The 15,991-nt window shown below is 48.6% G+C and overlaps 1 protein-coding gene across 1 annotated transcript in view; it reads left to right on the top strand.

Moving 5' to 3' along the window:
* The window catches only part of SUSD1 (sushi domain containing 1), a 141,332-nt gene extending 125,603 nt beyond the window's left edge, over positions 1-15,729 (top strand). The window contains exons 15-16 of the mRNA XM_062206717.1: positions 3,788-3,827; positions 15,111-15,729. Of these exons, the coding sequence (XP_062062701.1) occupies positions 3,788-3,827; positions 15,111-15,256 (186 nt within the window). The 3' untranslated portion in view covers positions 15,257-15,729. The remainder of the gene's footprint in view (positions 1-3,787; positions 3,828-15,110) is intronic.
* The last annotated feature ends 262 nt before the right edge of the window (positions 15,730-15,991 follow it).

Genomic DNA, 15,991 nt, shown 5'->3' on the forward strand with positions numbered 1-15,991 from the left:
GCGAGAAGGCAGGAATTCAGAACTGGAAAGCTAATGCCCTAGATTTTGTCCAGAAAGGTGCTGATGATTTCTTAAATACTTTTTAAAGATTTATTTATTTATTTGAAAGTCGGAATTACACAGAGAGAGGAGAGGCAGAGAGAGAGAGAGAGAGAGAGGTCTTCCATCTGCTGGTTCACTCCCCAGATGGCCACAACGGCTGGAGCTGGGCCAATTTGAAACCAAGAGCTTCTTCTGGATCTTCCACGCGGTGCAGGGGTCCAAGGACTTGGGCCATCTTCCACTGCTTTCCCAAGCCCTAGCAGAGAGCTGGATCGGAAGTGGAGCAGCCAGGACTCGAACTGGCACCCACATGGGATGTCGCACTGCAGGTGGCGGCTTTGCCTGCTATGCCACAGCACTGGCCCCATCTATTAAATACTTTTTAAAAAAATTTATATTTTATTTATTTGAGAAGTAGAGAGAGAGGTCTTGCATCCACTAGTTCACTCCCCAGATGGCCTCCAACGGCCAGAGCTGGGCCGATCCGAAGCCAGAAGCCAGGAGCTTCCTCCGGGTCTCTGATCAGAAGTGGAGCAGCCAGGACAGGAACTGGCACCCTATGGGATGCCGGCCTGTGTTTATATATTAAGTTGCGTGAAAACTGCTGGAGATCCTGACTGTAAGTCCCTAGCCATAGCCAAAGCTCTGACAGCACAGCCTGAGTCCAGCTGAGACACTGCTCAGAGAGCGGCTGTCTCAGAGGACCTCGGTCTGGCAGAGTGTGTTGTTGGTTGTCTGTGCTGCTCTAAGGAGACACTGCAGACGCGTGGCTTAAAGAGCAGACATGTGTTTCTCGCAGCTCTGGAGGCTGGCAAGTCCCAAATCCACGTGCCAGTTGGTAGAGGTCCCCCCATGAGGGCTCCCTAGCTCGGGGATGGTTCCCATCTCTGTCCTCACGCGGTAGAAAGGGGATGAGTGCACTCACTCGTTCTGGTTTCTCCTCCTCCTCTTTTATTTTTTTCTTAAAGACTTTATTTATTTATTTGAGAGAGAAAGTTTCAGACAGAGAGAGGGAGAGACAGAAAGGCCTTCTGCTGCTGGTTCACTCCCCAAATGGCCACAATGGCCAGAACTGGGCCAATTCGAAACCAGGAGCTTCTTCTGGGTCTCACATGTGGGAGAAGAGCCCAAGGACTTGGGCCACCTTCCACTGCTTTCCCAGGCCGTAGCAGGGAGCTGGATCGAAAGTGGAGCAGCCAGGACTCGAACCGGTGCCCATATGGGATGCCGGCACTGCAGGAGGTGGCTTTTCCCAGTACGACGCGGCACCAACCCCTTTCCCCCTTTCCTACAGGGACACCAATCCCATCATGAGGGCCTGACCCTCATGTCTGCAGCTCAGCCCGATTACCTCCCACGGGCATCGCCTCCAAATACTGTGCTGTTGGAGGTGAGAGCTTCAAGTTCTGGAGTAGGGATAGGGGGCCCAGACCTGCAGACCACAACAAGGGGAATAGAGTGGGAGGTTAGGATGAGAATTCTAGTTTTTAGGCAACTTTCCTGTTAGCTCTTTTTCACAGAGCTGATCAGAATACAGTGATCCTTCCAAAAGTTTCTGGGATAATGTAATTAAATTAAAATTTATTTTGGTCCCAAAAGTTTTGAAATCCATACATAGTTTTTTTCATAATACACATTTTCCACAAACTTTTTGAAGGCCCCTTGTGTATGGAAGTTATTTCTATTCCATTGACCTATATGTCTATCTGTCTGCCAGTGCCGCACTGTTTTGATTACTGTAGCTTTGTAATAAATTCTGGAACTAAGACATATGAATCTTCCAGTTCCCCCATGTTTTTTCTTCTGAGTGTCTGTCCCCATAAATCTGTCCCCGTTGCAAAGACAGAAAACTAGACATAATTCTCACCTTCAAATCACGTTGATTGTATCACCTTAATGCTGCTTAAAAACCATCCTTTCTTCTTCCTTTGCCTCAGCACTGTTCGGCCTTTGTCGTTTCTTCTCCAAATGTCAGTTTTCTAGCTCATCCCCTGGTCTCTTATTTCTACCCATTTCCTTGCTGCAAGTGCTGCCAGCATGAGCTTTATGAAATGCCCCTGTGATCAAGACCCTCCAGGCCAGCACCACGGCTCACTAGGCTAGTCCTCCGCCTGCAGCGCCGGCACACCAGGTTCTAGTCCCTGTCGGGGCGCCGGTTCTGTCCCGGTTGCCCCTCTTCCAGGCCAGCTCTCTTGCTGTGGCCAGGGAGTGCAGTGGAGGATGGCCCAAGTGCTTGGGCCCTGCACCCCATGGGAGACCAGGAGAAGCACCTGGCTCCTGGCTTTGGATCGGCGCAGCGTGCCGGCTGTAGTGGCCATTTAGGGGGTGAACCAACAGAAGGAAGACCTTTCTCTATGTTTCTCTCTCTCTCACTGTCTAAATCTGCTTGTCAAATAAATAAATAAATAAATAAATAAGAAGAAGACCCTCCAGTTTAATGAGCTCCCTTCTTCCTCTGGCTCCTGCCAGTTTCTCAATGCATTCAGTTCCCGGGTGACTCTGTTGCCATAGGTGGTCCCTCTGTCTCTCCCGTGTCTCAGAATATGGCCTTCACTGACTACTCTAGCACCTTTCCCTCCATGTCCAGTCTCTGCACTTAACATGATGGCCATATTAAGCTTTGCCCAGAATTTTCCAGTTTAGATATTTTTTCCCCCATTTTTAATGAGATAAAAACCAAAATGCCCAGGGTTGTCACTTGAAAGAGAGCCTCGGGGCTGGTGCTGTGGCGTAGTGGGTAAAGCCGCCTCCTGCAGAACCAGCATCCCATATGGGTGCTGGTTCGAGTCCTGGCTGCTCCACTTACGATCCTGCTCTCTGCCATGGACTGGGAAAGCAGAAGATGGCCCAAGTCCTTGGGCCCCTGCACCCATACGGGAGACCTGAAAGAAGCTTCTGGCTCCTGGCTTCAGATCAGCGCAGCTCTGGCCATTGTGCCCATATGGGGAGTGAACCAGCGGATGGAAGACCCTCCCCCCCCTCAGCCTCTCCTCTCTGTGTAACTCTGACTTTCAAATAAGTAAATAAATCTTTTAAAAAAACAAAAAAGAGAATCTCCTAATGAGGTTGGAGGGATCCTTCTCTAACCTCTATTTTGCAGCTTTCCTCGGGGGGGGGGGGGTATTTTATCAGGTCTTATCATAGAGATTCCTAACAGACAAATGTGCAGGCAATAACCATGGGGGAGGAGAGGGAAGGAGCTGTGGCCCTGTGAGTTTGTGGGTTTCTCCCCCCTCAGATGAGCCATCACACTCATTCCTGTTGTCTCCTTCCTGGTTCTTGGCTGTCTTTTGGGTAACGGGATTTCCCAGCTTCGTCCAGGCAGGTGAGGTACAGCGACGTGCCAGGACTTCTCATAGTCTTGCCTGTGATAAGCATCACTGTTTCTTGCTGAACTTGGATGTGACCTTCAGATCTTTTCCAACATAGTTCTGCTGGCGGTCAATGGCAGGTGCTCAGATCTGGCCATTCTGTTGTTTGCCTATGGCGTTTGCTTTCTGACATTATTGGAAACCTCTGCAAGTGATCTGTAAGGTTAATTCTGTCCTTGCTACCCAGGCCAGTCCCGTGAACACTGGTGCTACGTGGATGAATCATGAGATAGTACAGCTGGATGGTGCTGAAAGATCTTTTTGTTCAAATTAAGATTTAAAAAGCTGGGACTCAGAAAATGTCAGCCTCTGGGCTGCAGTATGTAAATTGACCTGTGTGCCATCTAGTCACGTGTCTGTGTTGTCCTTTATAGGTGAGAAGATGCTCCTGTGCAGTGTGGGCTCAGGTGAAAGGTAAACCCATTTTCTGCCTGTGAATGCTGTCCTTTCTCCCTGTTCAACCTGCAGCATCAAGTTCATATTGAGATCTCTTTTCAAATTGTCACAACTCATGGAAACCCAACTCCTACTAGCATAAGCAAAAGCCATAGCTGGGAAGGATGGGAGTGGAAGCATATGAAATTAGACAAAAAACGGCACCACCAGGACTCGAGGGACTGGGGGTAGACTCCCCCTCTCTGTGTCTTGTCTCTGCCCAGTGGGAGTTGGCCTCATCATTTTCTACTGTAGGTCATTTGGTGGGGGAGGAGTGGATACCACCTTTCCCTGATGAACAAGTTCCGTGGGAACAGAAAAGTTCTCAGTTCAGGGAAAAAGAATTGTTCCTTCTGGGTTAAGTGAGTATCCAGTGGCTGAATCACTGTGAATGGGAGGTACAGTGCGTGATCGCCGAGCCTTGCCTTTGGTGCTTGGTCCTGCGGCTGGTTGGGGGCTGAGCCTTGTGATCACTGGGACCCATCGGAGCTGCACTGAGATGGGGGCAGAGCCTGGGAGAATGTGTAGCCAGACCCCAGTAGGAGCTCTAACAGCCGGCTGCTGTTGACCGTTTGGCTGTGTCACGTGTACACACACACACACACACACATATGATTTTAAGAAAAACGTGTCCTGTGTTCAGGATGGAACTCTTCGACAGACAATAGAAATGGAACCCTAGAGCAAGACAATGGGAAGGCTGCTCGCGGCACCCAGCGGTAAGCCCTGTTAATCAAATCCAGATGTGCTGCTGTGGCTGCCCTTTGCAATCTGTGACTCAGTGGCAGGTTTAACCATTCTCAAGCCACTGTGCAGAATACGAAAGGGCAAACCGGAGAACCGCCATTGGTGCCCTTATTTCAAAAGATAAAGGGGATGTGCAGGGATCGGGGGTCGCAAGGTAATAACCACTTCCTGCCGCACAGGACAAGCAAGCATCCCCTGCCCTGGAGTGGGGCAGGATGGGGCCCTTGGCCAGTTTGGCTGCCTCTGGTTCTGCCTGATGGGAGAGCAACCCTTGACCATTTCCTCCGAAGCTTCGCTGAGAGCCACAGCGGGAAGGGTCTCTGCTGAGTGAGGCACAGCTTAAACCTGCTTCCCTGCTGCAGAGTTATGGCGGGGGGTGGACTCACACCCGGGACTAAGCGACCACAGGACCTTCTTTGCCAAGCGTGGGATTTCCCTGGCAGTACATTTCTTCAAAACCAACAGGCAGCCGGCCAGGGGATTTGATTCCCAGGAATTCCATCAGTTTGTCGCTAAGACCAGACATCTTGTCAAGTTCATGACCTTTGAATTTGGACCTTTGCCTGTGGTTTTGGGTCCTTCCAGCAGGCGGAGGGCTTCGTCCTTAGTGTCCAGGATTGGTTTGACCTCTTACATCCTGTCCCCCACCTCAGAGCAGCACTGAACAATAGGCTGGCGTGGGGAGGAAGCCCCGGTGCAACCTCACTTTTAGGGGGAGCCCCGGGGATGGCCCTTGACAATGGGGCATCTGTTATCCTGCCAGCAGAGACTGCTTTGCAGGAAATGTTTAGGAGAGGCTTGGGGAAGCAGGCTTCCTCCATTTGTCCGCTTCACCCCCAGGTCTTATTTCCCATCTTTTTATCTCTACTCGAACCAGCTTCAAGGGGAATAGAGGACTTGGCTTTTCAGTTGGGCCAGGCAAATTACCTGACCATTAGCCATCCCAGGTTGCTGATGGCCAGGCAGCAAGGGAGTGTCCACAAAGATGTGCCTTGTTCTGTCGCTGCGTGAGCGTGGGCCCAGCTCCCTTGCTTGTTGAAGCGTTTCACAAAGGCCCCAAGAAGCAGTCCTGCTGTGCTACATTTGGAAATGTCTCTGCCCGTCCGGTCCCTCAAGCTCTGTGTTTGGGGATGGAGTTGTCCCAAGGAACAGAGGTGCTTTTATAGAAGATTAACACGTTCAGGCTTCCGGACACACACACAATAGCTTCCAGAATCTGCTCTGCTCAGCAACTGTTTGGTATGATTGGAAAACACTCAAACTGGGAGGAAGAAGTAGCCAGAGCTGGCTGCAGTCACCCTGCTATGATGAAGTTGATGGGAGGATTTGGAAACATCTGAGTTGCTTTTGGCCTTACCCCTCTCCCTTCGGCTTCAGAACCAGTATTGAAGAGAATTTCGGTCTTGGAATTCAAACCACTAGAAGGCTCTAGAAGATAATAGAAAACCCACTTTTATATTGAAATTCAATTTCAATATAAATATCAAAATAAAATATCAATTTTATGTTGAAAATATATTGAAATATAATTATATATGCTTAAGTGTTAGCATTTTAATATTTATAATATTTTTTAGTTTACACTATGCTTACTTAGTAATTATTTCAGAGGCAATATTTTGCTCTTTTTAAGATGAGTAGTTGCAGTGAACTATCATTGGGGACTAATTCTTTATACTATTTGTGAAATTAATACCAGAGGCCGGCGCCGTGGCTCAATAGGCTAATCCTCCACCTGCGGCGCCGGCACCCCGGGTTCTAGTCCTGGTCGGGGCGCCGGATTCTGTCCCGGTTGCTCTTCTTCCAGTCCAGCTCTCTGCTGTGGCCCGGGAGTGCAGTGGAGGATGGCCCAAGTGCTTGGGCCCTGCACCCCATGGGAGACCAGGAGAAGCACCTGGCTCCTGTCTTTGGATCAGCGCGATGCGCTGGCCGCAGCGGCCATTGGAGGGTGAACCAATGGCAAAGGAAGACCTTTCTCTCTGTCTCTCTCTCTCACTGTCCACTCTTCCTGTCAAAAAAAAAAAAAAAAAAGAAAGAAAGAAATTAATACCAGAGTATTAAGTACACAAATAGATTTAGAAAACAGTTTTAAAAATTGCATGAAGAAAAATATTTATCTGTGTTGTGCACTCATCTCTGGCAGGCTCTTTTTCCAAAAAACGTTGGAGTCTTCCATTTGAAAAAGTCATTTGGCAAGAACTAAATTAGTGCTGAAACGGTTCCAGTTCCCTGGTGCCAAACCTCAGCCCCATCCTGGCCGTGGTGCAGGGATGAATTAGGCTATTTACCCTTTGCAGATTGCCCTTGACAGAGCTTGGTGACGGGGCCTGGGGAGGCAGCAGTTGGGTTGATGGCAGACGTGGAGGCCTGGGCTCCCTCGTGGGAAGCCTGCTGCTGATCGGCCAGTGTCTGGGAAATGATCCTGGATTTGGCTGCGGCTCAGTGAGCCCACCCTGGGACCTCAGGGAGCCCTTCCAGCTTCGGAGTTCTGTGCGTCTGGGATTTCTTGAGTCCCACAGAGCACAGCTATTGAGACCACAGTAACGTGTCATCAGGGAACATTCTCCAGTCATGGCATCAAGCCTCTTCTGAGTCATTGGTGTCGCTACTCTTTCCCTCCCAGCCAGCATCACACTGTGGCCATGTCTTTTGGCTTTTGCTTCTGTGTCTGCTCCTTCATACATGGCCTGGGCCCTCCTACCCATAGCATGGGTGACTGGGAGCTTCCCGTCTCATCTCCCCTCCCCAGAGTCCAGGGTTCTCTTCCTTCCTGCAGTTTGCCGACCACTGCCTGACTCCGTTGAGGGGTTTTCATAGAGTTCAGGGGAAAAACTATACCTGGATTTCAAAGTGCTTTTGCACCAAATAAACTGACCTTCTACTTCTACTTCCCTGTGAGCTTTTGGAGTACTCTTGTATTTCTAAACTGCAGAAATAATTTTACTATTTCTTCTGATAATTCTTCCCTGGTTCTCCACTTTGTAGCCGGGCATGCAAGGCCTCATGTGCTTCTAACTTCTCCTCCTTCGCCATTCAAGGCCCTGCCAGCTGGTTCCTGGGTGGGGCCTATCTTTCTCTCCTTAGCGTCCCAGCTTGCACAGTGACTTCCACCTGGGCATCTGCTCATGCATCTTGGCTTATTACAGTCCCACCTGTTCTTAAAGGTTAAAATCAAATGCCAACTCCTCCCCGAAGCTTACTTGTATCTTCTCAACAGGACAGATCTCTCCCCGCCTCTCTTCAGGCATTCTGCCACACTTCAGAGAAACCAGTGTACACTTGCCTTGTGTTTGCTTATTCTGTATAAAACCCCAGAGGGGGAGTATTGGAAGAGCTGGTGCACTGGCTGGCATGCATTAGGTGCTCAGTAAGAATGTATTGAATTGGGGCAAATGGTTATTGAGCAAACAGCAGTTTTCTGGGAAAAGAAACGTAGTAGGTACAATACTAACCAAACTAAATAAACTGGAGAAGATTTACATCAAGATACAAATCTAGAATTTAGGCCGGCGCCGTGGCTTAACAGGCTAATCCTCCGCCTTGTGGCGCCGGCACACCGGGTTCTAGTCCCGGTTGGGGTGCCGGATTCTGTCCCAGTTGCCCCTCTTCCAGGCCAGCTCTCTGCTATGGCCCGGGAAGGCAGTGGAGGATGGCCCAAGTCCTTGGGCCCTGCACCCGCATGGGAGACCAGGAGAAGCACCTGGCTCCTGGCTTCGGATCAGCGCGATGCACTGGCCGCAGCGGCCATTGGAGGGTGAACCAACGGCAAAAAGGAAGACCTTTCTCTCTGTCTCCCTCTCTCTCACTGTCCACTCTGCCTGTAAAAAAAAAAAAAAAAAAATCTAGAATTTAAGTACGCATATGCACAACAGGCTCTTTGTATCCATGGGTCCTGCATCTATGGACTTAACCAACTGCAGATCAGAAATATTTGGGAAGAGAATTGTGTCTGTACTGAACACGTGTAGACTTTTTGGGGAGGGAGGGTCATTATTACCTAAACGATACAACAACTATTCATATAGCATTTATCTCGTATTTGGTATTGTCAATAATTAGAGGTGATTTAAAGTATATGACAGGATGTGTGCACCATTTTAATAAGGGACTTGAGCATTTGCAAATTTTGGTATTCAAGATGGGTCCTGAAACCAATCTCCCATGGATAGAGGAAGGATGATAGGTATTATGTACAGTCACACCTGCACACATATTGTTTATTTATTTTTATTTTTTAAAGGTTTTTAAATTTATGTATTTGAGAGTTAGAGTTACAGATGGAGAGAGAGACAAAGGGAAAGGTCTTCCATGCGCTGGTTTACTCTCCAAATGGCCACAACAGCTGAAGCTGAGCCAATCCAAAGCTAGGAACCAGGAGCTTCTTCTGGGTCTCCCACAAAGGTGCAGGGGCCCAAGCGCTTGGACCATCTTCCACTGTTTTCCCATGCCTTAGCAGAGAGCTGGATCAGGAGAGGAGCAGAAAGAGCTAGAACTGGCCCCATGAGAGATACAAACATCCCAAGTGGCAGTTTAACTTGCTGTACCACAATGCCCACTCCTACATAATAATTTTAAACTTTCACAAAATTCTGAGATGTGTCCCTACCGTTTCTGGCTCCTGGTGTTTACCCACCTTCTCCTAGTTATTCATTCATACATAATCTTATGTGTTTCTCTGAAAGGGCTTTTTAAGAAGTATTTCAGAGTAGACACACACACACACACAATGGCTAGGTTTGGGCCAGAGCTGAAGCCGTGAGCTAAGAACTCAATCCAGGTCAGTTGGGTGGCAAGGACCCAATTACTAGAGCCATCACCAGTGCCTCCCCAGGGTCTGCATTGGCAAGAAGCTGGAATTAGGAGCCAGAGCTGGGGAGCGAACTCCGGGATTGAACCCAGGTACTCTGCTGTGGGACATGAGCGTCTGCTAGGCCAAACACCCTTCCTGGAAAGGGATTTTGAAGGTGTACTTGAGGTCCCAAAAAGACAGATATGCATATGAGGCTGACCTAATCACACGGGCCCTGTACATAAGAGATGGAGAAATTGGAGATTCAAAGGGTGGGCGTGGCGTTTTCCTGCTGGCTTTGGGGAGGCGGGGCCATGTGGCAGGGGTGAGGACGGCCTGTAGGAGCCGAGAGTGGCCCCTGGTGACAGCTGGTAAGAACATGGGAACCTTAATCCTACAGCTGCAAGACACTGAATTTGGTGAATGACCTGAGGGAGCCTGGAGGCAGATTCTTCCCCAGAGCCTCCACCAGGAAGTACAGCCCACCTGCCACCTTGATTTCAGCCGTGTGAAATGGCAGAGAACCAGCTACAACGCCCCTGAACTCCATTGCCAGAGTTCTGAGCTCGTCAATGGGTTACAGCTCTCCAAGTTTATGGCAATTTGTTGAGCTTCAGTGGCAAATGAACGCAGTAGTGTTGCTGATTTATCGAGCAGCTCAGATCTCTAAGTTACCGGTCGACTTTGATTTCCTTTGCCATCTCTACTCTTCAGGGAATTCAAGTGAGACAACACTAGAATGGCAACGAGAAATTGGAGACACTCGTGGGGCTAATTATTTGAACCATTTGGTGAGCAGAACTGTTGCTCTCAGGAAATGACCATGCCTATGTAAACACCCACACTCACAAGAAGTCCTCAAACTGGCACAAAGTGTGGGAATAGGAAAAAGACCATTCTAACTTCCTCCTCAGCACCCGAGATGTTTCCATCAGTGAAAGGGTTAAGGATAAAACCCAAGAGGCCCCACTACTCCCCGTGAGCGCTCACCCTCTTGAGAATGAAGGGAATGGTGGAAGTGGGTCCTCAGGAATTTACTTTCTCCTAGAATGAGTAATTGATCTGGGCATGATACAATGCATGGTTCACTCACTCGGGTTTCTAAAAGAATATTCTACAAGTGATTCACAAGAAAAATAAAAATGATTCCGTGGTATGGGACTGTGGAAGGGAAGGAAGCCAGAGGATGGCATTGCTGTGAGAACATAAATTCAAATTGGCTGGTTGTAAATTTACTTAGGAAGGACCCACTGGAGCAAACTTGTGAAGAAGCCTGCTTGGCTGCTCCCATGAGCGCTCTTGATTAGCCTGACTCAGACTTTCAGAGTGCCTATGCAAAGTAGGCAGAAAGACGTGGAACCAGGAACTCTCCTACCAGCAAGAATTGTGCCTGGAGCCAGAAACAGAACTGTGCTATGCGGAATAAAGGCTATTTTCTAGTACGTATGTCTAGAGAAAGGACATGAGCTCACTGCGTATGGTGGATCCTGCTCTTGGAGTCAGGAGTAATTCAAGTTCCTGTATTTCAACTTTGCTTCTGACTCAATGATTTGCAAGAGGGTATTTGAGAGCAATGGAAGAACGGACTACCCTACATGGGTTAAAGTCTCTCAGCCTGGGTGAAGCGCATTCTAGCAGGTGTGTGCAACTTTTTTTTTTTTTTTTTTTTTTTTTGACAGAGTGGATAGTGAGAGAGAGACAGAGAGAAAGGTCTTCCTTTTTGCCGCTGGTTCACTCTCCAATGGCTGCTGCGGCCAGCGCATCTTGCTGATCCGAAGCCAGGAGCCAGGTGCTTCTCCTGGTCTCCCATGGGGTGCAGGGTCCAAGCACTTGGGCCATCCTCCACTGCCTTCCCGGGCCATAGCAGAGAGCTGGCCTGGAAGAGGGGCAACCGGGACAGAATCCGGCGCCCCAACCGGGACTAGAACCCGGTGTGCCGGCGCTGCAAGGTGGAGGATTAGCCTGTTAAGCCACGGCGCCGGCCGGTGTGTGCAACTTTTAGATAAGATGGATAACATCACTGTGAGGGATCTTTGACAAACCTGGGAGAAGAGGAGTGATAGAAGAAGACTAGAATGAATAAAGAATAAGGAGCTTTGTCACCAAAAGTGTAGATGGTGGTAAGTTGAGGCCAAGGCCAGGCCAAGATCTTCACGTGATGGCTTGTGTCTCTTGCGGTATAGCAGTAGCAGTTCCCGGGAATCAGCATCGGTGCTCTGAGGGCAGATTAGGTTGAATTGCTTTCCTGTTCTTGTTGCACTGAGCCACTGATTGGTCAGGGAAATGTTATAGCAGCCAGAATGTGTTTTGTCTTCAGCAAACATTGAACAATGTCCTGTGGGTGCTGTGGGAATGTGGGGGCTGTTTGTAGACTTAGAAACAAGCTGAATAATTATGCAAAGTTAATATCAAGTCCAGGGATCTGTGCAGTGTGGATCTCTGCCAATGTCAGTGTCAACATTTTCATCAATGAAATCAGTGATTAAAAATAGAGAAAAATGAAGAACAAACCAGCAGCGAAAGAATCCTGTGTGGGTTGGATGAGATGGGCAGAGCAGGAACGTGCCAGCTTCCCGTGCCGTCTTCGGTGCTGTGCTTTCTCTCAAAAGCACAGTTTGGTATACACACGTGGCTTCTCGACGTCCATTTACATGTTCATGGTTTGCAAAAGAACATTTGATGCAAGATTACTGATCATCTACAATTGTGTTTTATATTTGATCTACCTTTCCGTAGAATGTGCTCATTTTGCTGTTGGGGCATTTGTCTTTTCCTTATTAATTGGTGACACTGTCTAAATGTGAACTCCTTGCCTCGTCCAAATATTTTATCCAGTTTGCTACTGGGCTTTTCATCTTGCAGTCGTTTTTGGTGTAAGGATTGCATGCTTTTTAATATGGCTACGTCTTTTATTTCAAGATTTCTGTGTCAATAAATATACTTAGAAAATTCTTGTGCACAGTAGTATTAGATACAAATTCCCTAACATTTTCTAATTCTGTAGGTTTCAACTTAAGTCTTTAATCCATCTGGATTTTACTTTGGTGTATTGTATAAGCTTTAGGGATCATACTTACTTTATGGTTAGCCAAGTTTCTCAACACTATGAATAAGTATGATTATTAATAATTTATGATTTCTCCAATGATTTGAAACTAACGAGCAATAGTAATAATAGCTAATATTTTCTTGTTGCTTACTTGGTGCCAGGCATGGTTCTAACATGTATTAACTCACTGATTTCTCACAATAGCCCTGTAGGGTGGATACTGTTGTTTTCATTCCCATATTGTTATAACATCCTTCAGTGTGGAAACTGAGGCATAGAATGGTTGAATAACTTGCTCCAAGTTACACAGTTAGGGATTGGTGGTGTTCAGATAAAGACTTGGACAACCTGACCCCAGTATTCAAACTTTGAAGTTATTTGGCACATTGGTCTTGCTTCTAGACTTTCTTTTCAAAATTTTTATATTTGAGAGAGAGAGAGAGAGAAAGAGAGAGAGAGAGAGAGAGAGAGAGAGAGAAGGTATTTCTGTCTGCTAGTTCACTTCCCCAGTGTAGACAATGGCTGAAGCTGGGCTGGACAGAAGCTGGGAGCTGGGAACTGAAGCCAGGTCTTCCTTGCAGGTGGTAGGGACCCAACCACTTGAGCATCACCTCCTGCCTCCCAGGGAGTGCGTTAGAAGGAAGCTGGAGGTGGGTGTCAAACCAGGCACCCTGATACAGGATGTGGGCTTCTTAATGCGTCGTAGGCTATTTTTTTCTGTATATTCATTCCTTTCTTGATACTGCACTGTTTTAATTCCTCATAATTGAAGTCCCTCTTCAAATATCAATGTTCTTTACTAATTTCTAATTTAATTATTGCCTTTCCTTCTTGTACAGAATGTTGTACCTAAAGTTTTAAGGCCCATTCCTTCCGAATACTAAGGGCAGCCTGTGTTTCTCTAGGAAGCCGGTTGACAAGACTGTTTAAGGATATGAGTTTTGCAGGCTTCTTTCACAGGAGGTGTGTTCATGGCTGCTCCTGCTGCTTTGGGTATCCGATACAGAATTTCCAATAAATCCAGAGAGCTCTTCACTTAGGTTACATAGTTGTGTTTAACCACTCTGTGCCTTGGCTCTTCCACCATAGAAAGGGAATCATAGGGCTGGCACTGTGGCTGAGGGGGTCAGCCACCACCTTTGACGCTGGCAGCCCCTATCAGGGTGCTGGTGCAAGTCCCGACTGCTCCACTTCAGATCCAGCCCCCTTCTAATGCACTTGGGAAGGCAGCAGAAGACGGTCCAAATAATTGGGTCCCTGCCTCCCACGTGGGAGACCCGGATGGTGTTTCAGTCTTCTAGCTTCAGCCTGGGCCAGCCCCAGCTGTCGCAGTCATTTGGGGAGTGAAGCAGTGGATGGAAGATTCTCTCTCTCTCTGCTCTGTCTCCCCCCTCCCTGCCTTTTAAATGAATAAAATCTTTTAAAAAAGGACAGTAATAATAGTGCTCAGTAGAGAGGGTGATTTAGGTAACTGAATTGCTATTTGAATTGCTATTTGTGAGGGGCTCAGAACCTGTCACTGTATCTGCTACCTAGGGTGTTCTAAGTCAACATTTGCAGATGAATACAAAACCTGTGCTGCCACGTGGTGCTGATACAGTCACTTGGCTCAGATGTGCAGCTCACGCGTGGGTGTTCGTCAGTTTACAACCAGTGACCTCCCCGGAGCTGGCAGCGGTGCGCCCCAATAGAACTGTGTCCTTGAGAGCACTTTTATATCCGTGTTCTTATTCTAAACTCCCAGCCACCTGCTGAGCAGGGCAAGATGACACTGCCCTCACTGAGGTATAGGGAAGATGACAGGTGGATGGTTGCTCTGTTTGATCAGTGAAGCTATCCCTTTTGGAGCTGAAGTTCAAGTGATGTCAGAGTGACTTCCTTCTCCATACCAGGAAAACTGTCCCCCAAACCTGTCAGTGTAACTGGCTAGAGAGGGGAACAGCAGAAAGCAACAGCCGGGCCAGCAGCTTCTTCCTCCTGGGAGCTCTACCCTGATCTGATTCCCCACTTCCTTTTCAGACATACCCCACGCTGTGGCCTCCTGTGACCGCCCCCCTCCCTCACCCACAAGCTCCACTCTAGAGGCACAAGGGCACTATGGGCCTTCTTGGGATTCTTTGTGCCATGGGACCAGGCTGGGGGGCGGAGACGGGTGTGGGCCTCCCCGGAGGGCCAGTGCAGGTGCGCTGTGAGCTCAGCATGTGGTTTTGTCCCGCAGCCTTGTCTCCGCTGCCGCTGCTGCCGCAGATGCTGGGTGTGGGACTGGGCTCCGTGGCCGCCGTGATGCTTCTCGTGTTCCTCTCTTTCTCAGCAGTGTGGTATGTGAGGCTGTCATTTTTGAGAAATGAGCGGAATGGAGGGGACTCTGGGGTTGGAGCCATGCAGAACAGCTGGGGCAGAGGCGGGCCGCAGGGGTGGGGGTGGAGGTTGCCTTGGGCTCAGCAGGTGAAGGCATGACTAAGCAGGCTGCAGCTGGGATGGAGACGAGCAACAGAAAGGCAGGGGCTGCGATGGCTGCCCGGGCCACACACAGAGCAGCAGCTGATCGCCCACGCTGCTTCCCCAGCCCTGCCTCCCCATCCCCCATCCCAGGAGAGAGATGTGCGCTGCACGAGGATGCCTGCTGGGGAGGCCACCGTGTGTTCATTATTTGCCTCTTCTCTCTTTCTCCTCCTAGATGGCAGATGGAGGTGCTACTGCCGGGGCAGGTGTTCTGACAAGTGGCCCGCACAGAGGCCCCATGGGACTTCCAGCCGTGGAACGTGTGCACCCGCAACTTTCCCCACTCCCCGCTTGGCCTCATTCCTGGATTCCAGATGGTGACTGTCTCTGTAGAGTCCCAACCCCAGAGGGCTTCACCACGACAGGACCAGTTCTGTGTCTTTGAGCCTGAAACTCCTGGTGTCCAGTGTAATCAGGCTACAGGCCGCCTGGGTCTGGGCTGGGATCCTCTGAGCGATGCCCGAGGGTCAGCTCCTGTGGACAAGATCTCTGCCTTGGCCTCTAGAGCAGCTCTGTTCATTGACTCAGAATCCACTTATGTCCAGCCTGCAGTGAGATTGAATTTGACTGTATGAAGGAAGCCTTGAAAAGGGTAGAGAACATCGACAAGGGCAAACATTTCAAGCAACTCTTTCCCCGTATTTAACCGGTGTACTAATTAGAAGTTCTACAAGCCTGGTCGTGCCACTAAGTCCCTTGTAATTGTATCAGGCAGCATGGCTTTGGTACATTTCCGCTTGTTCTGTATATTCAAAACTAATGTCTGCATTCCAATAAGAATGTTTTTGTTGTTGTTTTTTTTTTTTAAACTTGGAGACTATTTTTTTTTTTTGGTTAATTCTTATTACTGCATATCTTCTAAAAACACTCTGTGCCTCCCTTTGGGAATTTGGGTTCAATGGGTTGAAACAGTATCAAGTCCATAGCCAACCTGAAGTCCACATGTGTTGCAGGAGCTGGCAACAATGCTAGGTGATGTCCTTTCTATCTGTAATCTCAGTAATGAGCACCGTTACCACGTCATGAACCATGAAGCATTAGATACGAGCAATACCG

This window comes from Lepus europaeus, chromosome 12, assembly GCF_033115175.1.
Source record: "Lepus europaeus isolate LE1 chromosome 12, mLepTim1.pri, whole genome shotgun sequence".
In the NCBI taxonomy this organism is placed as follows: domain Eukaryota; kingdom Metazoa; phylum Chordata; class Mammalia; order Lagomorpha; family Leporidae; genus Lepus; species Lepus europaeus.